The 22,114-nt window shown below is 41.7% G+C and overlaps 1 protein-coding gene across 1 annotated transcript in view; it reads left to right on the forward strand.

Moving 5' to 3' along the window:
* Positions 1–4,555: 4,555 nt before the first annotated feature.
* The window catches only part of UBE4A (ubiquitination factor E4A), a 38,899-nt gene continuing 21,340 nt past the window's right edge, over positions 4,556–22,114 (forward strand). Inside the window, exons 1-10 of the mRNA XM_032868619.1 lie at positions 4,556–4,667; positions 11,127–11,288; positions 15,881–16,054; positions 16,620–16,732; positions 17,760–17,912; positions 18,437–18,596; positions 18,848–19,050; positions 19,255–19,446; positions 20,349–20,682; positions 21,640–21,760. Of these exons, the coding sequence (XP_032724510.1) occupies positions 11,168–11,288; positions 15,881–16,054; positions 16,620–16,732; positions 17,760–17,912; positions 18,437–18,596; positions 18,848–19,050; positions 19,255–19,446; positions 20,349–20,682; positions 21,640–21,760 (1,571 nt within the window). The 5' untranslated portion in view covers positions 4,556–4,667; positions 11,127–11,167. The remainder of the gene's footprint in view (positions 4,668–11,126; positions 11,289–15,880; positions 16,055–16,619; positions 16,733–17,759; positions 17,913–18,436; positions 18,597–18,847; positions 19,051–19,254; positions 19,447–20,348; positions 20,683–21,639; positions 21,761–22,114) is intronic.

Genomic DNA, 22,114 nt, shown 5'->3' on the forward strand with positions numbered 1-22,114 from the left:
TGGGTGGCTCAGTGGTTTAAAGCCTCTGCCTTTAGCTCAGGTCATGATCCCAGGGTCCTGGGATCAAGCCCCACATCAGGCTCTCTGCTCCACCAGGAGCCTGCTTCTTTCTCTCTCTCTGCCTGCCTCTCCACCTACTTGTAATCTCTGTCAAATAAATACATAAAATCTTTAAAAATAAATAAATAAAAATAAAAATAATTGTATAGGGGCTCCCAGGTGGCTCTGTCATTAAACATCTGCCTGTGACTCAGGTCATGATCCCAGGGTCCTGGGCGTGAGCCACTGGTTGGGCTCTCTGATCAGATGGAAGCCTGCTTCTCCCTCTCCCTCTGCTTTGTGTTCCCTCTCTGCTGTGTCTCTCCCTGTTAAATAAATAAAATATTTAAAAAATAAAAATAAAAATAATTGTGTTGAGATATAATTTACATGCTATAAAATTCAGTCATTTTAAGAGATTTTCCCTGTTCTCAGTGACTTTTACAAAATTTACCCAGCTGTGTAATCACCATAATCATTAGAACCTCATCCTCTTAAGATTTCTTCTGCTGTTTGGTTTGCAGTTATTCCCTGTTTCCAATCTCAGCCCCAGGCAACCACTAATCAATCTCTTTTCTGTCAGATTTGCCTTTTCTGTACATTTCATATAAATGGAATCATACAATATGCTGTTAATTATACAATGTGTTGGACATTTTCATGCTAGTCTTTTTGTGGACCCCACGTCTTCATTTCTCTGGGGTTGATACCTGGGAGTGAAGAATTGCTGGGTTGTATGACAAATTTATGTTTAACTTTTTAAAATTCCCTGTACCATTTACATTCCCACTAGCAATGGATGAGGGTTTCTATTTCTCCAAATCCTCACCAATATTTGTTACCTTATTTTTTTTTTTAGTATAGCCATTCTCCTAGGTATAAAATGGTATCTTATTGTACCTTAATTTGCATTTCCCTAATAACTAATGTTATTGAACATCTTTTCATATACTTGTCCGCCATTCTTTTATCTTTGGTGAAATGTCTATTTTAAATCTTTTTTTTTTAATTTGGGTTGTTTGTATGTCTTACTGTTGAATTGAAAGAGGTTTTTATATTTTGAATACAAGTCCTTTATTACATATATGATTTGCAAATACATCTACCAGTCTGTGGCTTATCTTTTCATTCTCTTCGTGGTGACTTTTGAAGCCAGAATATTTTAACTTTGATGAAGCTTATTTTACCCATTTTTTAATAGATTGTGCTTTTGGTATCATGCCTAAGAAATCTTTACCAAACCCAAGGTCACAAAGATTTCTCCTGTCTTCCTTTTATAGTTTCGAAAGTTTCATAGTTTTATTGCTGACAGATGTCATTTTGAACATACTTAGGACAATTCATGACAAATACAAATAAATGAGATTTGGAAGCCATAATGTATTTGCACTTGTAATTTTATTAAATATTGACAAATTGCACTTCATGGAGGTTACTCCCAATTACAATAATTGAGAGTGCTTTTTGCTCCGTATTTTTTGAACTTTGCCAATCTGATAAGTTAAACATGGCATTGGGACACCTGGGTGGCTCAGTTGGTTAAGCTGCTGCCTTTGGCTCAGGTCATGATCCTGGGGTCCTGGGATCGAGTCCCGCATCGGGCTCCTTGCTCGGCAGGGAGCCTGCTTCCTCCTCTCTCTCTGCCTGCCTCTCTGCCTGCTTGTGTGTACTCTCTCTCTCTGACAAATAAATAAAATCTTTAAAAAAAAAGTTAAACATGCCATCTCAGTATAGTTTTAATTTATGTTTTCCTTATTAAAAAAATAGAAGTGAACCATGTGTTTTTCCTTCTCATGATATATAGGGTCATATTCTTTTATCTTTTTCTTATTGACTTGCAACAGCCCTTTACATATGTGGGAAACTAGATCTTTTGTTTGTGATATTAGTTGCAGATATTTTTCCAATTTTGGTATTCGTTCTTTGACTTGATGATGATTGGTTTTCTGTGTACATTTTATTTACCTGCATATAGTAGAATTTACTGGTCTCTTGCAGCTTCTAGGTTGTTTCCTATTTAGAAAGGTCTTCCCCAATTTAAGATTTTTCTTTCAAGGCACCTGGGTGGCTCAGTCAGTTAAGCATCTGTCTTCAGCTCAAGTCATGATCCCAGAGTCCTGGGATCCAGCCCCATATTGGGCTGCCTGCTCAGTGGGAAGTGCTACTCCCAACTGCTCATTCTCTCTCTCAAATAAAGAAATAAAATCTTTTTTTTAAAGATTATTATTTTTATTTTTTTTTTAATTTTTTTTTTTAAGATTTTATTTATTTATTTGAGAGAGAGGCAGTGAGAGAGAGCATGAGCGAGGAGAAGGTCAGAGGGAGAAGCGGACTCCCCATGGAGCCGGGAGCCCGATGCGGGACTCGATCCCGGGACTCCGGGATCATAACCTGAGCCGAAGGCAGTCGTCCAGCCAACTGAGCCACCCAGGCGTCCCTAAAGATTATTATTTTTAAAAAGTTTTCCTATGACTTCCTCTGACCTTTTTATGGTTTCATTTTATACATTTAAATGAATGATCCATCTTGCATTAATTTTAATGTAAAGGCCTAACATACTAACTTGCACACTGCATAGCTACCCAGTCATTCCAGAACTACTTTTTGAATTATCCCTCTTATGCCCATTGATTTTGGGGTTTTTTTTTTTTAAGATTTTATTTATTTATTTGACAGAGAGAGACAGTGAGAGAGGGAACACAAGCAGGGGGAGTGGGAGAGGGAGAAGCAGGATTCCTGCCCAGTAGGGAGGCCATGTGGGTTTCAGTCCCAGGACCCTGAGACAAAAACCTGAGCCAAATGCAGACACTTAGCGACTAAACCACCCAGGCACTCCATGCCCATTAATTTTAAGTTACCACTCCACCCTCACGAGACTGTAAGCTCCAAGCAGGAAAAGTCTTGTGTACTTTTTACTAATGTATCTTCAGAAACTAGCATAATGCTGGAATAAGACAAGAATTCAAAGATTGCACAGTGCTGTGTGTGGGTGTATAGATGGGTGGGAGGCGAAATACACATAACATGAAATTTACCATTTTAAATATTTTAAGTGTACTACTCAGTGGCATTAAATACAATCACAATGCTGTGCAACCATTACCACAACCATTTCGGGAACTTTTTTCATCACCTTAACTTCTGTACTCATTAAAAAATAATTCTCCATTCTTCCCTTCCCCCAGACCCTGGTAACCTCTATTCTACTATTTTATCCCAATGAATTTGCCTATCCCAGGTATAACATATAAGTGGAATCATACAGTATCTGTCCTTTTGTGTCTGGTTTTTTTCATATAACATAATGTTTTCAAGGTTTATCCATGTTGTGGCATGTATTCGAATTTCAGCTCTTTTAAGGCTAGATAATAGTCAATTGTATGTATATACCACATTTTGTTTATCCATTCATTTGTCAATGCACATTTTGATTAGTTTCCCCCTTTTAACTATTATGAATAACATTGTTATGAACATTGATGTACAAATATCTGTTTGAGTCCCTGCCTTCAGTCCTTTGTGGTATATACCCAGAAGCGAAATTGCTGTATCATACAGTAATTCAGTTTAACTATATGAGGAACCACCAAAATTTTCCCAAAGTGCTGCACTATTTTACAATCCCATCAGCGATGCCCAAGGGTTCCTTATTTCTCCTCCTCTTCACCAACACTTATTTTCCAATTTTTTTGTTAATAGACTTCCTCAAGGACGTGAGGTATTATGTCATTGCAGTTTCAGTTTGCACTAGTGTCACCGAGCATCTTTTTCGTGGGCTTATTGGCCATTTGTATATCTTCCTTGAAAGAAAGTCTTTTCAAGTCCATTGCCCATTTTTTAATCACACTGTGGTTTGTTGTTGAGTTGTAGAAGTTCTTTATATATTTTGGACATTAATCCTTTATTAGACATGTGATTTACAAATATTTGGTCTCATTCTATAAATTGTATCTTCACTTGCTCTCTTGAAAAGTATGCTGCTTTCACTGCCTTTGTATACCTCAAAGTAACCTTGTAGCATGCATGTTGCCACCCCTTCACAGATAAAACTGAAAGCCAACGCTAGCATATCTTAGCACACTGCCTGACACCTAATAAGAGCTCGAAACTTTCTATTAGTGTTATTGCTGTTATTCTTGTTGCTGTTGCCTCAGAGATAATGATAATCTATGAAGAGTAACAGAACCTGCTTCAAAAAGGCATGTCACTGGAGGGAAAAATAGAAAGCAAAAGCCCACAGAGGTTGCCAGCAGCGCCCAGGATCACCAAGTCATGGCCCCTTGCAATACACCAGATTTGAAAAACCGCCTAGTGTTTCACCAAACTCCAAACCAACCACCGCCCCCGGACCCGCCCCCGGACCCGCCCCCGGACCCGCCCGGCCGGAGCCCAAGGCCACTTCCGGCCACTTCCGCCCCGCCCAGTCAGCCAGCGCGTGCGCTATGGAGGTGTTTGCGCGCCAGTTCCCAACGCAGAGGGGCACACCCTGTTTCCGGCGCCCGGATGAGATTCCACAAGGCCCGGCGCCTGATCATGACGTAAGTTCCGGTTGCCGTGCCGAGTCGGAAGTGGGAACCCTTCGGCCCCTGAGACTTGTCGTGTCGTCGCTGCTGGCCCTTCAGGCTCTGGTAAGAGGAAATAGCTTGACGGGAGGGGATCGTTGAGTTTGCGATGAGATTTTCTTCTCCTAGCTGAATGCCACTCCAAGTCTCTGCACTCTTGCCTCCAAAATTGCTTCTCCTGTGCCTTCCTGACCCTTGACCCTCTCCCTCGTGAACTTCGACCCTTTCTGATTTGGGACCCCTTTACGGTGCCCCAGCTTCTGGCACCTCTACCCCTTTTGCCATTCCCCTCCAGGAAAAGGCCAGAATGCTGGCCTTGCGTTATCTTTGACTTCCTTTCCTTAGAACGAGCGCCGAGTGGGTGGGTCTCCCTCCTTGCCAGGAATCCCTTATGGAACCTGGAGAGATGAAATGCAAAGCGTAAACAAACAGCCATATGTCAGAGAAGGTGGAATTAAGCACGATTCGCAGCAGTGAAACCAGTTGAATACATAAGGCAAGATATTGACATTTCTTAAGGCAGGTGATCATTTCACTACTCAAAACTGTCCTGGCACTGTGCTTCGTGCTCCCTCACCAGTAGGTCGTGGAGGACACTGATAAGATTGAGTAACCGCAGCTCAGGAGCTTCTATTTGATGGGTCTTCTCTTTGGAATCAGTTTTTTGCTCCCAGAGCAAGGACTCGTTTAGTCTCATTATTTTGGTCTCCTATGGGAACCCTCCTGAGATAAAATGGGACCCCGGAAAGAATGCTGTTGGCTTTTTGTCTTGAGGAGATCCTTCTAGCTTGTTGATCTGTTGTTAGGATTTGTTACCATTCTAGCCAGATGTGAAAGAATTTTGAGGTGGAACATATAACATTGAAAACATTTTAATTCCTTCTTGGTTTAATATCTCACCAGGACAGAGACCTTAAAAAGCATGATTCAGGGGCGCCTGGGTGGCTCAGTGGGTTAAGCCGCTGCCTTCGGCTCAGGTCATGATCTCAGGGTCCTGGGATCGAGTCCCGCATCGGGCTCTCTGCTCGGCAGGGAGCCTGCTTCCCTCTCTCTCTCTGCCTGCCTCTCTGTCTACTTGTGATCTCGGTCTGTCAAATAAATAAATAAAGTCTTTAAAAAAAAAAAAAAAAAGCATGATTCACTAGAGCATGATTTTGCCAGTCCAATTTTACGAAGTATTCTACGTATTTCCCTAAAAGTAATACCAAGTCTGATGTTAAAACATTTGTGTGCTCCTCTTTAAGAGCTGACAATGGTCCTTAGGGATTAGTACTGTTCATAAACAAAAGAGTGAATGGCAGTAGGGAGGGTGAGAGGATTTTGTAGGACTGGAAGTAAATAGCTATTGTAGATGTAAAACGTTGCAGTGAGTATATCAGAGTGAAATGTGCTTTTAAGTAGGACATATTAAAAAGGAATCAACTCTGAGGCGCCTGGGTGGCTCAGTTGGTTAAGTGTCAGATTGCCTCAGGTCATGATCTCTGGGTCCTGAAATGGAGCCCCAGTTCGGGCTCCCTGCTCAGGGGAGCCTGCTTCTCTCTCTCCCAATGCCCTCCCCATCCCCCAACCCCTGGCTCATGCTTTTGTGCAATCTCTCTCTCTCTCTCTCTTTCTCAAATAAATAAATAAATAAATAAAATCTTTTTTTTTAAAGTAATCAAATCCAAGAGCTCCTAAGGTTTGATGGTGGCACCATCCCAAAGACTGACAACAGAATGGTGCTGTATCTCTGTATGGCAGTGGAAAATAAGATATTATAAGTAATTGGTGACATTGAATATTAAAACAGACAAAATATTGGGGCACCTGGGTGGCTCAGTCATTAAGTATATGCCTTCGGCTCAGGCCATGGGTCCCAGGGTCTTGGGATCGAGCCCCATCTCGGGCTCCTTGCTCAGCGGGAAGCCTGCTTCTCCCTCTCCCACTCCCCCTGCTTGTGTTCCCTCTCTTGCTGTGTCCCTCTCTGTCAAATAAATAAATACATAATTTAAAAAAAAAAATCAGGCTTCCATTTCATCAGACCTGTTGGAGTGGGTGATATCTAGGTACTGTTACATTTGTGAGACCATCGAACGTATCTATACTGACATCTCCACAAAGGTTCCCATCAAGTGATCATTCTTCCCTTTTTCTGTGAAACTTTTCCATAAGTGGTTACACAATATTGGACTAGGAAAGTAGTTTGTTCACAGATTTGAAGTTCATATGAGAAGGATAAACTTAGTAAGGTAGGCAGAAATTTTTTGTTTTTCAAAAAGACATATAGCAGAGATGGCAAGAGATTTATTTCCATTCTCTATTCTACACACCCTGAGATACCAAAGAGCCTCAAGTGGCTGACCCAGAAGCTTGACCTGCTACTGCAACCCAAGACACACAGTAAAGCCCTTACCTTGAAGTAGGATCATGGATGCCTTCAAAGGAGGTCAGGAGTAATGACATGTAAGATTAAATCATTTAATAAAGATTTATTTGGGACTTTGTGATTGTGATATATAATTCCAGACACAGAAAAAAAAACTAATCAGATATGAAATTGTACTCAAATTGCTTACTGTCTAGCAAGGTAGAGGTCTGCTTTAGGAATACAACGTAGGAAGTTATAAATCCTATTATAAAATGTAATGGGAAGGGGCGCCTGGGTGGCTCAGTGGGTTAAGCTCAGGTCATGATCTCAGGGTCCTGGGATCGAGCCCCGCATCAGGCTCTCTGCTCAGCGGGGAGCCTGCTTCCTCCCCTCTCTCTCTGCCTGTCTCTGCCTACTTGTGATCTCTGCCTGTCAAATAAATAAGTAAAACCTTTAAAAAAAAAAATGTAATGGGAAGCTAACTTCTTTTTTTTTTTTTTTTAAGATTTATTTTTGTCTTAGAGAGTGCACATGTGCGTGCAGCAGCGGGGGGGCAGAGGGAGAGGGAAAGAGAGTCTCAAGCAGACTACAGTTGAGTGTGGAACCTGACATGGAGCTCCGTCTCATACTCTTGAGATCATGACCTGAGCTGAAACCAAGCACTGGACACTTAACCGACTGTGCCAATCAGGCACCCCAACTTCTTTTTATAATGTAACAGTGTAATATTGAGAAAGGAGGAAATAATGCCATTTATTATCATAAATCCTGTTTATTTGTCTTGATAGTCTTAGGAGTCTATCTTTTCATATGTTCTGTATTCCTGACTTTCACCTTGCTTCCTTTCTACCTCTTGTAGAGGTGCAGATAATGCATCTCCTTTGTATTGTTTGTTTTAACGTATTTATTTGAAAGAGAGAGGAGAGAGAGAGAGAGCAAAAAAGAGGTAGGGAGAGGCATAGGGAGATAGAGAAGCAGGCTCCCCACTGAGCAGGGAGCCAGGTGCAGGACTTAAACCCAGGACCCTGGGATCATGATCTGAGCTGAAGGAGAGGCTTAACACTGAACCACCCAAGTGCCCCAAGATTATTTATTTATTTCTTTCTCAAGGAGAGGACACACAAGCGGGGGCGGGGGGAGGGGGAATCAGCAGGCATAGGGGTAAGTAAGCAGACTCCCCGCTGAACAAGGAGCTGAATGCAGGACTCAATCCCAGGACCCTGGGATCATGACCAGAGGCAAAGGCAGTCACTTAACCTACTGAGCCACCCAGGCGTCCCTAAGATTTTATTTTTAAGTAATCTCTACTCCCAACATGGGGTTCCAACTTAGAAACCCGACATCAAGAGTTGCATGCTCTACTGACTGAGCCAGCCAGGTGCCCCTCAGGCTGTTTTTAAAAGCCCATTCAAACTGGCTTAACACAATATGGGGAAATCTGTTGGCTTTTTTTTTTTTTTTTTTTTAATAACTATAGGACTCTTTTTTTCTCTTTTCTCTCTTTTCAACACTGTTTTCCTCTATCTTGACTTAGTTTGGGGCTAGGCCTCTTCTAGATGGTGGAAAGATGGCAATTCCAGGTTTATTTCTTAACCCTGCTTACCCTTTCTTACCAAGCAGGGAAAAATAGTTCCCTTTTCTGTAGGTTCAGCCAAAGGCCTGAAGCTGGGTGTTCATTGATTCTGATAGGCCTTGTTAGGGTCTTGTGCCCACTCCTCAATCAGTCACTTTGGCCCGAGTATGATGCGTTCTTTTTGGCCAGGCCAGATTTATATGCTCATTCCTGGAGCTAGTGAGTGAGGCCATCCTCTTCTGAACACATGGAGAGGATGGGATGGATCCCCAAAGGAAAAATGTAGGGTGTCACATTGAAAAAAGAGGATGTTTCAAAGACAGAAAATGACAAGAGCTCACTATACTTCTTGCATGCCTCTGGACCTTGGGGTACCTTAGGTTAGAGGTAGGGTGGTGATCAGCCAACAATGAGACAATTATTAGCGTCTCTACGTGAACTAGGGGTAACAGTTAAGTTTATGCAGTGGTTAAGTGAGGGGAAAGTCCTCTCAAGGAGCGTTGTGAATTCCAGTACTAAATGTGCTATTTTTATTTTTGGATTATTAAGCTTTACTAAACTATGCATTGCAAAAAATAAAATATATAGAGCAACAGCTAATAGTTCATTTCCTTAAGCAGTAAAGCCCAGAACAATGCTGAGAGGAGACCAGACTGTATGCCTAAGTACAGATAATTAACCATTAGCTCTTACGCAGAAAACACAACCGAGGAGCAAGAAGCAACTGGTGGAGGTGTCTCAGAATTGTCAAGAAGTGTTAGAGTCTCTCTTCCTCCAAAAAATAAGGGTAACTTTTCCAACTTGCATTAGCTTTTGTTGATACGATTCTGTAGGGAGTCTTATCTCAGGAGATTAAAGGTAGACCCAAAAAATTCTTTTCTCCTTCCTTCATATCCCTTCCCCATTCTTTAAGGCCTCTGTCCTTTTAGCAGTTCAGTATCCTTGTGAGCCAAATATTCATACCCTTTGTCTCTTCCCCACCCTTTTCAGGGTTGTATTTCTGTGCTTGTGGCCCTAAAAGTTCAGGAAGGGGAGAAAGCTTTCAGGGCACTCCACTCATGCACTCATCCCCTTGGGCCTCTGAGTCCCCTTGGCGCTTGAATGAGGAAATGTAATCAGAGGGGTGCAAATGCAGTCAGCTCCGCTAAAATACCTTTGAGGTAGATACCTGCTTGTTTCCTGTTCCACATTAGGAATTTGGTGTGTGAACAATGAATCTTGGAACACTGAAAAAATAAAATAAAATTTTTTTAAAAAAGGAATTTGGTGGCTCAGTGGGTTAAGCCTCTGCCTTCAGCTCAGGTCATGATCTCAGGGTCCTGGGATCGAGTCCCGCATCGGCCTCTGTGCTTGGCAGGGAGCCTGCTTCCTCCTTCTCCTCTCTCCCTGCCTACTTGTGATCTCTCTCTATCAAATAAATAAATAAAATCTTTAAAAAATTTAAATTTAATTTAAAAAGGAATTTGTGTGTGTCGGCAGTATTATAAAAAATCAGATAAGTAGTAGAAATTAAATCTAGGGGGTGCCTGGGTGGCTCAGTGGGTTAGGGCCTCTGCCTTCGGCTCGGGTCATGATCCCCGGGTGCTGGGATTGAGCCCCGCCTCGGGCTCTCTGCTCCGCGGGGAGCCTGCTTACCTTCCTCTCTCTGCCTGCTTGTGATCTCTGTCTATCAAATAAATAAATAAAATCTTTAAAAAAAAAAAAAAGAAAGAAATTAAATCTAGAATTAAGCAAAGACCATTTGGTTTTTAGTGGAAGAAATCTCAATTGTTACAAGCCTCGGAGTAGAGGTAAATTGCCTAATACATACTTAAAACCCACAACACGCTGCTGATTAGGTTCCTGTCCTGATTTGCCATTCCATGTCTGATGTAGGCTTACAGTTTATATGTAGCTGAGGACTTCCTGGCTGCAGTATTAAGTCCTAGAAGCAAGTGCCATCTTATGTTCATGGTGCATGAGAGCTAGTCGGCCGCCCTAGAGACTTACAAGAAATGTGTAGCTGTTAAGCTATTACTTTTCAGTCAATGCCACATTGTTGTTACAATGAGTAGATGAGTTCCCTCATTGACTGCAGTAATTCTTTCTGGTTAGCCTGTTTTTTAAAGGTATGGCAGATAGAAACGTGTCAACAGATAAATGCATTCCAGCTTGAACTTTTTTTTTTTAAGATTTTATTTATTTATTAGACAGAGATCACAAGTAGGCAGAGAGGCAAGCAGAGAGAGAGAGGAGGAAGCAGGCTCCCCACTGAGCAGAGAGCCCAACTTGGGGCTCGATCCCTGGACCCTGAGATCGTGACCTGAGCTGAAGGCAGAGGCTTTAACCCACTGAGCCATCCAGGCGTCCCTCCAGCTTGAACATTTTTAAAGCTTTTTGGTTTTAGCCACCCCCAAATCAGGCCAACTTATCCAGTTGGTGGGTTTGTAACCATTTTGCCAAAAATGCCTTGAATGTTGGAACAGGAATTGGAAGGTCTTACCCAGAGCCTTTTTACATGCGTTGTGTTCACGAAATGGGGAAGGAACCAACTGTAGGTATAATCCCAGCTGTCGTGGTATCCGCCCCTCCTGATACCTGTGTCTGATACCTGTCCTCTTTGCAGCCCCTCCCCCTAGGTCTGCATGGAGGATACTTTAAAGTGAAATGACAGACCAGGAGAATAACAACAACATCTCAAGTAACCCCTTTGCTGCTCTTTTTGGCTCCCTGGCTGATGCCAAGCAGTTTGCGGCAATCCAAAAAGAGCAGCTGAAGCAGCAGTCTGGTAAGTAGGGGAGCCAGTAGCAGCGGAGATGACCTAGATTAGGGTCTTCCCAAGTGAAGTCTTAGGGTCGGTAATTGCAATTGGAATCGACCTGGGGGCACAGGTCGGGTTTTTTGTTCATTTAGGGCATAAATTGGGGGTTTTGTTCATTTTTCTTCTTTGTTTTGTTTTCGGGTCCTGTCCCCACCCCCCCCACCCCCCTGCCAGCTGGGGGGACCAGATAACAGGTGGTTCCATAGTAACAGATGCTAGTCATGATCCCAATCCTGTCGAGCTGTTTATTTTAAAAATCACCTAGCAAAAGCTCATTTCAATCAATCTTTTTAACATAGGAAGCTGAGGTTGTAGCCATAGGTGTAGAAAGCAGGTTACATGCAGCTGTAGAAAGCAGATGTTTAAAAGGAAGAATTACAAAAGCGTTTTGGCTTTTTGGTAGACAAGGAAGTGAAATTTGTTCTGAAGCTTTGTGCTTCAGAGTTGATCGCAAGCAAAATACCTCTTGTATTCCATGGAGTGGCCCCTTTCATAGCATAATGCTGTTAGAACAGCTTTCTGAGAAAATCTGATCCTTCGGGAGGGAGACAAACCAAAAGAGACTCTTAATCTCTCAAAACAAACTGAGGGTTGCTGGGGGGAGGGGGGTATGGACGTTGGAGAGGGTATGTGCTATGGTGAGTGTGTAAGCCTAATGATTCACAGACCTGTACCCCTGGGGCTAATACTACGATATATGTTAATAAAAAATTTAAAAAAATTTTTAAAAAGGAAAGAAAATCTGATCCTTTACCTTAATGTGAAAAAAGAAATCAGTAATATCTCACTAGTCAGAAAACTGGGTTTCCTCATTTAGGACCAAAATTAAGATCGGGTCTAACTTCCTCCTGTGAGAAGACATATAGGCTAGAGGAATTAGGATGGTGTTTCTCAAATTTATGAGTCTTTGGAGGGTAGTCACGATCTTTCAAGCCAGAAATTGCTCCCTTTCTCCCTCTGAAGAGAATAATAGTATTTTTTGGAAAGGAGAAATGTTTGTGCTTTCCCTTTATTTTGTTTATTTTGTAAGTACTGCTATACATAGCTAAGTCGTAGCCTTGCTCCTTTTTCAGGACTGAATAAAAAGGAGGTAAGGGCAAGACAGATGAGTAGTGGACAGGTGATGATGAAGCAAGGGGGGAATATATGTAACGTTGACTTTCTACCGTGATAGAAGGAGGCAGCTCTGGGTCTCCGTCTGAAATCTCTTCCAGATTCTTGCATTAGGAGATCGTAGGAGGAAAAGGGGCATAAGAAAATGGGGAAACGTGATTTATGAGTATGTGGTTGGGGGAAATTTTGCTACAAAGGTTCTTAGCACCTGTCGCTTTCAGGGTTCAGCAGGGAACTTAATCGTATAGGAGTAGAGTGACAGATGCTTGTCCTTCTGGCCGTCAGCAGACTTCAGGCTGGTTAGAGTTGGGAGCGTTGCAGGCACCAAGCCGGGGGATAAGATAAATCAGGTACATGTGTTCCTGTTACTATTTTGGCTTCTCCTCGTTTTAGTTTGTTTACACTGAGTTTAGCATGCCACCAGGTCTAACCTGTTTTCCACCAGCAGTTAGAACTCTGCCAAAACCTTTGGCCTCCTGTGTTGAGTTTCACAGTGACTAAACTCACCATACTAAAGCAGCTCTTAACCTCTGAGTGTTTTACCTGGCCTTTCAGAATAATCACTGTCAGTAGAGAGAAGCAGATGCACACGCATGTGGCTTTTGGTGAACAGCACCACGCTTGTACCCCTTCAGCATCAGTTCCATTCCGAGAGGCAGCTCTGTCTGCTGACAGCCAGAAGGACAAGCATTCTGTCCCATTAACTCCTGTATAGTTAAGTTCTCCTCTGAACCCCGAGAGCGATAGGAACTAAGCATCTATGTAGCAAAATTTCCCTCAGCCACCTACTCATAAATCATGTTTTCCCATTTCCTTATAATTCCTATTCCTCACTCCCCTTTTCCTCCTACGATCTCCTAAGGCAAGGTTGCTTTTTACAGAAGTAAAGAGATCCAATCAATAAAAGAAATAGTAACAAATTAGAGGAGGAAAGATTCAGATAAGCAGTTTATATGCAACAATCAAATGACTTTAAAAATCCAGTCTCGCTAACAATTGGAGCCCCGCCCAGTAATACGGGGATATGTTTACTTATGAAATTTGTGAGGATTTGAGCAGGTGCTCTCTCAGACTGCTGAGGGGTTTGTAATAAGAGCAGTCTTTCTGAGGATGATTTGGTAATAATGTTAACTTTTAAACGTGCAAACTCTTTAACTTGGCAGTTCTGCTTCTACAAATTTACCTTACAGAGATATTTACACAGGCGTACAAAAAAGAGTTTTATTCGGTGCAGTAGTGTTCGAAATCATGAAAAATTGGAAACAGCCCCAATGTTCATCAGTTGAGAAGTAGCTACACAAGTCAGAGTGTGTGCATACAGTGCAATACAATGCAATACAGTGCAGCCATTACACAGAATGAGGTAGGCCTATAAATGACCTAGCAGGGAAGGATGTTGGTGCTGATTAAGTTTATTTTATTTTTTTAAATATTTATTTATTTGATAGAGATCACAAATAGGCAGAGAGGCAGGCAGAAAGAGAGGAAGGGAAGCAGGCACCCTGCTGAGCAGAGAGCTCAATGTGGGGCTCTATCTCAGGACCCTGGGATCAAGACCTAAGCTGAAGGCAGAGGCTTTAACCCACTGAGCCACCCAGGCACCCCAGTGCTGATTAAGCAGGCTGAAAAGCAGTATATATAGTATGATTCCCCCCCCCTTTTTTTAACTGAAAATCCTAGCAATAAACAGCACCAGAATAAGGTGGGGAAAAAGTCTGAAACACTTTGCTAACTTACATAGTTGTCCATAGGGAATTGGTTCAGAGGAGACTTTTTATATTATGTTTTCCTATACAGTTTGGAATTATTCAAATATATGTGTTCTTTAAAATCAGAAAATAAAAGCCATATATTTAAAATAATTAAAGGCATATTGATCTATTACAGGTAATTTTGTGTTCACTAAGATTCTATAGGGAATGCAATATTGCTATTTTTGGTAGTATGGAGTGAAAAAATAAAATGGAGTAGGAGGATAACATTTTTGGTTTGTAAAATGTGGTGGGATTTACAGCCAGGGATTTCAAAATCCTGTACTTAAGATGTTACCCAATACAACTCTCAAGAGAAGGAAAGAAAAAACACACAAATAATCCAGTTTAAAAATGGGCAAAGGATCTCTATAGACATTTTTCCAAAGAAGACATATAGCTGATGAACAGGTACACAAAAAGGTGCTCAGCATCACTCATCATCAAAGAAATGCAAATCAAAACCAGAATGAGGTATCACCTCATACCTTTTAGAATGGCTACTATCAAAAAGACAAGAAATAACAAGTGTCAGTGAGGATGTGGAGAAAAGGAACCCCCCCCCCCCGTGGAACGGTTGGGAGAAAATAAAAATTTGTGGACCCACAAGGAAAAAATTTATAGAGATATTTCAAAAAAAAAAAAAATAGAACTCCCATATAATCCAACATTCTACTTCTGGGTATTTACACAAAGAAAACAAAAACACTAACTTGAAAAGATCTGTGCACCCCTGTGTTTGTTGCAGCATTTTTTATAATAGCCAAGACATGGAAACAGCCTGTGTCTGTTGATGGGTGAATGGATGAATAAAATACGAGACACACACAAACACACACATCACACACACAATGGGATACTATTGCCATTTGCAAAACATGGATGGACCTGTGTGAAATGAAACTGGTCAGACAGGAAAAGACAAATACAAACAAATGTTCTCAGTTATAGGTGATATCTAAAAAAGAGAGAAAGAAAGCTCATAGATACAGAGAACAGATTGGTGGTTGCCCGGGGTGGGGTAGATACAGGGATCAAAAGGATCAGACTTCAGTTATAAAAAAGTAAGCCATAGGGATATAATGAATAGCATGTGACTGTAGTTAATAATAGTATGTTGCATATTTGAAAGTTACTAAGAGAGTAGATCTTAAAAGTTCTCTTCAGGGGGCGCCTGGGTGACTCAGTGGGTTGAAGCCTCTGCCTTTGGCTCGGGTCATGGTCTCAAGGTCCTGGGATCGAGCCCCACATCGGGCTCTCTGCTCAGCGGGGAGCCTGCTTCCCCCTTTCTCTCTCTGCCTGCCTCTCTGCCTACTTGTGATTTCTGTCTGTCAAATGAATAAATAAAGTCTTTATAAAAAAAATGTTCTCTTCACAAGAGAAAACAGTATTTATAACTATGGTGACAGATGTTACCTAGAATTATTGTGTTGACCATTTTGCAGTATATACAAATAGCAAATCATTGTGTTGTATACCTGAAGCTAATAAGAATGTTATACGTCTTTTTTTAAATGTTACACCTCAGTTTTTTAAAAAAGATGTTGTCTGACTTGAGATGTTCCCTAATTAGATAATTAACTTGTTTCCCATCCAGAATTATCTTTCTCTTGATAACATTTATCATTTTTGATAGTATGCTTGGTTCTCTTAAAGAGAGGAGTTTAACTGTTAATGGCTTACATTTTCTGGCAGATGAACTCCCGGCTAGCCCAGATGACTCGGATAATAGTGTGTCAGAAAGCCTGGATGAATTTGATTACTCTGTGGCTGAGATTAGCCGCTCCTTCCGTTCACAGCAGGAAATATGCGAACAACTCAACATCAATCACATGATCCAAAGGATCTTCCTCATTACTCTGGACAACAGTGAGTTACAGACCTGGAGCCGGTCTGTTCATTACTCTTCCCTTCCTGCTTGGGCGAGGAACTTGCTCTTAGAAACTTATTGTATCTTATGGTTAAACAAACCCACTGTACTCCCTGTGGATGTGACCTAAAAGTAGTTTTTAGACACAGGTGCAGCTTTGATTACCATTTTGGTACAGACTAGACCATATAGCTCCTTGCCTTTACCACCTTAAAAGGAAATGCGAGTGGTAGCCAAATCCTTTTTCTTCTCAGAGGTGACTGAACATTTAGACGGGAGCCCGACGAGGTGTCAGGTCATGTTTTCCCTCTATGTCCTATCTGTGGTTAGACCCCAAAGTAGGTGCTAATGTCTGGGATTCATGATGTTAGGTTTATAACAAAACCTGACATGCTCTTTGACTCTTTGAAAAACCTTAAGTCTTTAGATACTGCTTTGTGTGTCAAGATTACCCTGATACTACCTGAGTCAGACTTGGAGTTCAAGAGAAATGCTGTCGAGATCGGTTGTCTGTGTAAGACAGAAGCATTATCCTTAACCTGCCAGATTAAAATCATTTCCCAGGTGACCCCAGCTTGAAAAGTGGGAATGGCATCCCCAGCCGTTGTGTGTATTTGGAAGAAATGGCAGTAGACCTGGAAGATCAAGACTGGCTTGATATGAACAATGTGGAGCAGGTACCATTTCTGATGTTCCTTTCAAGAGTGCCTTCAGCACAGACTAGCCATGCAGTTGAGCCCTGCTCGTGTTTCTCCAGCTGCGACTTTGCTTACGTAACTCTATCTCTTGACATTGTCTGTGGTGTTCCTCTTTGGGGATCTTCTCATTTACCATGGCCACATATCTGAATTCCTGGAGTGACCTATCTGTGCCTCTCGGATGGCAGTTGTCACCTCTGTCACATGTAGTGGCCTTTTTCTATGTACCTGTTTTATCTCTCCTGTCAGACCCTTTAGTTCTCGAGGGCAAGGCCCATGTCTTTATATCTTTCCCAAAATCAAAACTGTGTTTTACCTTGTAAGTGCCTAATGAACATTAAAGAAATAAAACTTCAGTAGGACAGACACTTGACAACTTGTAGTTTAATTTTATGTGTTTAAATTATCTTTATATCTTCATATAAGTCTGAGTAAGGCCAGCAGTCACACAGAGGAGTAAATTCCATGTATAAGTTCAATCGCAGATTCTCCACACCATTCAGCAAATACTGTTTTAATACCTACTGTATGTATGCTAGGGCTGTACTAGAAGCTTGAACTCTATTTGGGAGAACTGTACAGGTGACCCTTGAGCAACATGGGGGTTAGGGTCCGTCGAAAATCCGCACCTAACTTCTGACTCTCCAAAGACTTTAACTAATAGCGTACTGTTGCCAGGAAGCCTTATGGATAAGAAACAATAAAGTCAGCTAGGGAAAAGAAAATGTTACAAAGAAAATCAGAAGTGAGAGAAAATGTATTTACAGTGCTGTTCTGTATTTATTGAAAAAATATCCATGTCAAACCCATATAGTTCAAGGATCAATACATATAGTTATGTTTATATACCTAATATTTTCTAAAGTGTAAGGGCGGAACTTACATTCCCCCTTCACTCTACATCCTGTGACTCTGGCAGTAACCTCTGTCAAAATGACCTACATCTTGATGTCCTGAGATTGACTTTGTAGCGGTTTAGTGTCTTGTTTGTTTGCTTTTCTTGAAGGCTGTCTTCGCTCGCTTGCTGCTTCAGGACCCGGGCAACCACTTGATCAACATGACTTCTTCTACGACGTTGAATCTCTCTGCTGATCGAGATGCGGGGGAGAGGCACATTTTTTGTTACCTTTATTCCTGCTTCCAAAGAGCTAAGGAAGAGGTAAGGAATATTTCCCATTGAGAACTGTGTGGTACTCTTGGGTTTGACTTTAACATGGAAGCCAGAGAGTTGGAGGAGTGTCTTTTATATCAGTTTATATACACCATAATGTAGCGGGAACTAGAAATCAGAGGCACTATGAGTTGTCAAAAGTTTTCGTTTGTATTTTCGGTGGCTTGGGATCTACCCCTTTCCCCAGTTAACCAGGGCCTCCTATTCTCCTACAAACCTGAAAAAGTCATACTCTTAAAAAAGGTCAGGGGAGAGGGGGGAAAAGGTATGATAGACTCATTTCCACTGAGCTGTAAATAGCAGAGTGCGCTAAGCTTGGTCACTTCAGGATAAGAATTCTAGCAGGTAGGAGATTCTTAACACCAAAGAATGAACTCATATGAATTTTCAGGCATCCACAGGACAGCAGTAATGTTCTGGGATACATTGTCTTTTTCCTTCTATTTGCTGTGGTCACCCTTGTTCAGGTCATAGAGCTAGACTCTCCCCTCTCTTCTCCATTCTGTTTCCAGATTACCAAAGTTCCAGAGAACTTGCTCCCCTTTGCAGTGCAGTGCCGGAACCTCACCGTGTCCAATACCCGAACAGTCCTCCTCACCCCAGAGATCTATGTTGACCAGAACATTCATGAGCAGCTGGTAGATTTGATGTTGGAAGCCATCCAAGGAGCCCGTGAGTACATAAGCAGCATCTCTGAGTTTCTACATTTTGGTTCCCAAATTTAAAAGTCCTTTAATTGCGTTAGAAAGCCTCAGAGCCACTATGGTTCCAGAAGTACAAATTAAGGAAGAGAGCTCATATCTTGACCTCTGGGGTTGAATACCAGTAGAATTATCAGAAATGTGAGAAGGGTAGAGAGCCTGCGTGTAAAAGCATATAAAAATCACCACAAGCTTCTTTTCCTCTCATTTGTCATCTGTTAGATTTTGAAGATGTAACTGAGTTTCTCGAAGAGGTCATTGAAGCCTTGATATTGGATGAGGAAGTGCGCACATTTCCAGAAGTCATGATTCCAGTGTTTGATATTTTATTGGGCCGAATAAAAGATCTAGAACTCTGTCAGATCCTGTTTTATGCATATCTGGATATTCTTCTCTATTTCACTAGGCAGAAGGATATGGCAAAGGTAGGTTTGAAAGTGGTACATACGCATTTGCACTGGAGGTTTAATGCTTTATGGGTCCCTGTCCTGAATGTGCTGTAATATTACCTGTTGAATTAAAAAAAGATACATTGGTTGTTGTATGGACTTAACTTTTTGAGATCTTCTCACCCCACTACCTTTATCTCCTCATACAGACGAATAAGTAGGACTTGTTTTCTCCTTTAGGTTTTTGTAGAGTACATTCAGCCCAAGGACCCTAGCAATGGGCAGATGTACCAGAAGACCTTGCTGGGAGTAATCCTGAATATCTCCTGCTTATTAAAGACTCCAGGTGTAGTAGAAAATCATGGCTACTTCCTGAATCCATCTCGTTCCAGTCCCCAGGAGATCAAAGTGCAAGAGGCCAACATCCATCAGGTGGAACTGTTTACCACTGTCTCCCAGCCCCCTAATCCTAGGTGAAGTCGCGTTTCCTCGGGAAGCAGATGCAGATAAGGCCGCTTGAGCCTCTTTGGGGAAGCAGATCAGTCTGCTTGGCTTTCTTCTGTAATCACGTAAAGAAATTGTCCTCTTTTCAGCCCAGGCTCAGGGCAGAGGAGAAGCCGGTGCACAGTTTTAGAATAAGCTGCTGCGGCTCTTTGCCCTGTGCTGGGGCCCAGCCACTTCCCCTCAGCCCCTGCTGTTGACACCAAGCTGTCTCTTACAACCTGGGCTCCTAAAATCTTCCAACTGAACTCCAGCATATAAACCGAATTTTTTTCCTTTTCTTCCTTCCACCAACGTCCTCTCCATTTGGGCTTCTTAGTGAGAATTCTAGCAGAGGTCTGGCCAACATGAGGCCGTAAATGGTTGACCCATTTAGGCAGGAATTGGCAAATCACTGCAGTGGCCAGATCCGGCCTGCCACCTGTTTTGGTAAATAGTTCTGTTGAACACAGCCTTGGCCATTCATATGCATGTTGTTTATGGCTTGATTTCATGCCACAGTGGTAGAGTTGGAGTAGTTGCCACAGTCAGCATATGGCTTGCAAAGCCAAAAATACTTATCATCTGGCCCTTTGCGGACAAAAATTTACTGACCTGTAAAGCTGTGTAAATGCTGTCTGCAGCTTGGCAGCTCGTCGGGGAATCAATCTCTCATAAATGCCCAGAAAAAAAAAATTTTTTAATCGGAACCGGGGTATAAAGCAAAGGGAGAGTGAGAGAGAAGATTAGGATTAGGATATTTTTGGAAATTGCCAGTGGCTAAGGTTTGGGAGAAACAAATATGAGGATTGTGAAACTGGAATGTTCTGTGGTTGTGTTTTCTGGTTAAACAGTTCATGGCTCAGTTCCATGAAAAGATCTACCAGATGCTGAAGAACTTACTCCAGCTCTCTCCAGAAACCAAACACTGTATCTTGTCCTGGCTTGGAAACTGTTTGCATGCAAACGCGGGCCGCACCAAGATTTGGGCCAATCAGATGCCAGAAATCTTCTTCCAAATGTATGCCTCGGATGCCTTCTTTCTGAATCTGGGTGCTGCTCTCCTGAAGCTATGCCAGCCGTTTTGCAAACCCAGATCCTCTCGGCTCCTCACCTTTAACCCCACTTACTGTGCCCTGAAGGAGTTGAATGATGAAGAACGAAAAATTAAAAATGTGCACATGAGAGGTAGGGGGGAACTGGGCTTCTCAAGATGGTGTGTGCACACGCGCGTGCTCATATGTGTATGTGTGTGTGTAACATCTAAGACATCACGTTTATCCGTTTTCACAAAGGTGCCTCTTTCTCAAGACGAGGCAAAAAGCAAAGCTAGTATAAATTTTAAGAAGACAGATGTCTAAAATGGTAATTTTTAGATACTGTGCTTTCGTTAGATTTTCTTTCTGAATTTAGCAGCCTTTGGGTATTGATTGATTCATTCTTTCTAAAAATAATAAAGCACAGTCACTGTTTTGTCTTTCAACCCGAAGCCTCCAGAAGAAAGCAGATAAATTAATAGATAATCATAATACATATAGGGCTAAACAATGGGGGCACAAAGGAGAGAGTGAATAATAAATTCTACAGAGGTTGGAAGTCTTTGTGGCCGAGTCTTGAAAGATGAGTTGGGTTTAAAGTACAAAGATACAAAGCCGTGAAAGGCTTTATTGGGGAATAGTGAGAAGTTCAGTGGGAGTGCTAGGTGGGAAAGGAGTATGGGAATTGGCAGGAAATGAGTCTAGGGAGGAAAAATATCGGGGCCAGTTCGGAGAAAACTCAATGCAGAGAAGTGAAAAGAAAAAAACAAGTCACTCAAAGTGAATCATTCTTGAAAAAAAAATTTAAGAACTCCTCTTAATTTTGGTGTATTTCCTCTGTTTTATGACTCTTCTAGTCCTAAAAGCAATACATAGTCAACAGGAAATAAATCTGGAAAATCACAAATAGGTAGAGATGATCCACTGTTATCACTTGGCAATATCGACAGTGTTTCCTACATTTGTTTTTAAAAAGAAATTACTAGAAAAACAACAAAAAAAACTCTCATTGTAGCAGTATGGAAGTTAAGCTAGAATAAAGGGACACTGGATACCCAGGACAAAAGTCTGGGGCGAGTCATTTACTGTTCCTTTTACCTTCTTTGAGGTTTGGACAAAGAGACTTGTTTGATCCCAGCTATGCAGGAGCCAAAGTTCCCCCAGAACTACAACCTTGTGACAGAGAACCTTGTCCTGACCGAGTATACCTTGTACTTAGGATTTCACAGGTAACTGCTCTGATGTCCTTCAAAAACTATTTCGTGGGGTTACAAACCAAAAGGTTGAAAGTGAGCCTCACTTCATTCTGAAGGCTCCCATTAGGATCTAAAAGGAATGGGGTTTTATATGCACTTTGTCATATTCATGTGAATTACTTTTGTCCAGATTACTTTACTTTACTTTTCATTTTTTACTTGCTACACTAATTAAAATTAAAGACACTAGTATTGTCCACTGAACATGAAAATTTTTTAAAAGATTTATTTATTTGAGAGAGAGAGAGAGAGAGAGAGAGAGAGCAGGGGAAGGGGCGGGGAGGGGTGGAGAAAGAATCCTCAAGCAGACTTCCCCGCTAAGCGTAA

The sequence above is a fragment of the Lontra canadensis genome, unplaced genomic scaffold (genome assembly GCF_010015895.1).
Source record: "Lontra canadensis isolate GAN:19392208 unplaced genomic scaffold, GSC_riverotter_1.0 scaffold36, whole genome shotgun sequence".
Taxonomy (NCBI): domain Eukaryota; kingdom Metazoa; phylum Chordata; class Mammalia; order Carnivora; family Mustelidae; genus Lontra; species Lontra canadensis.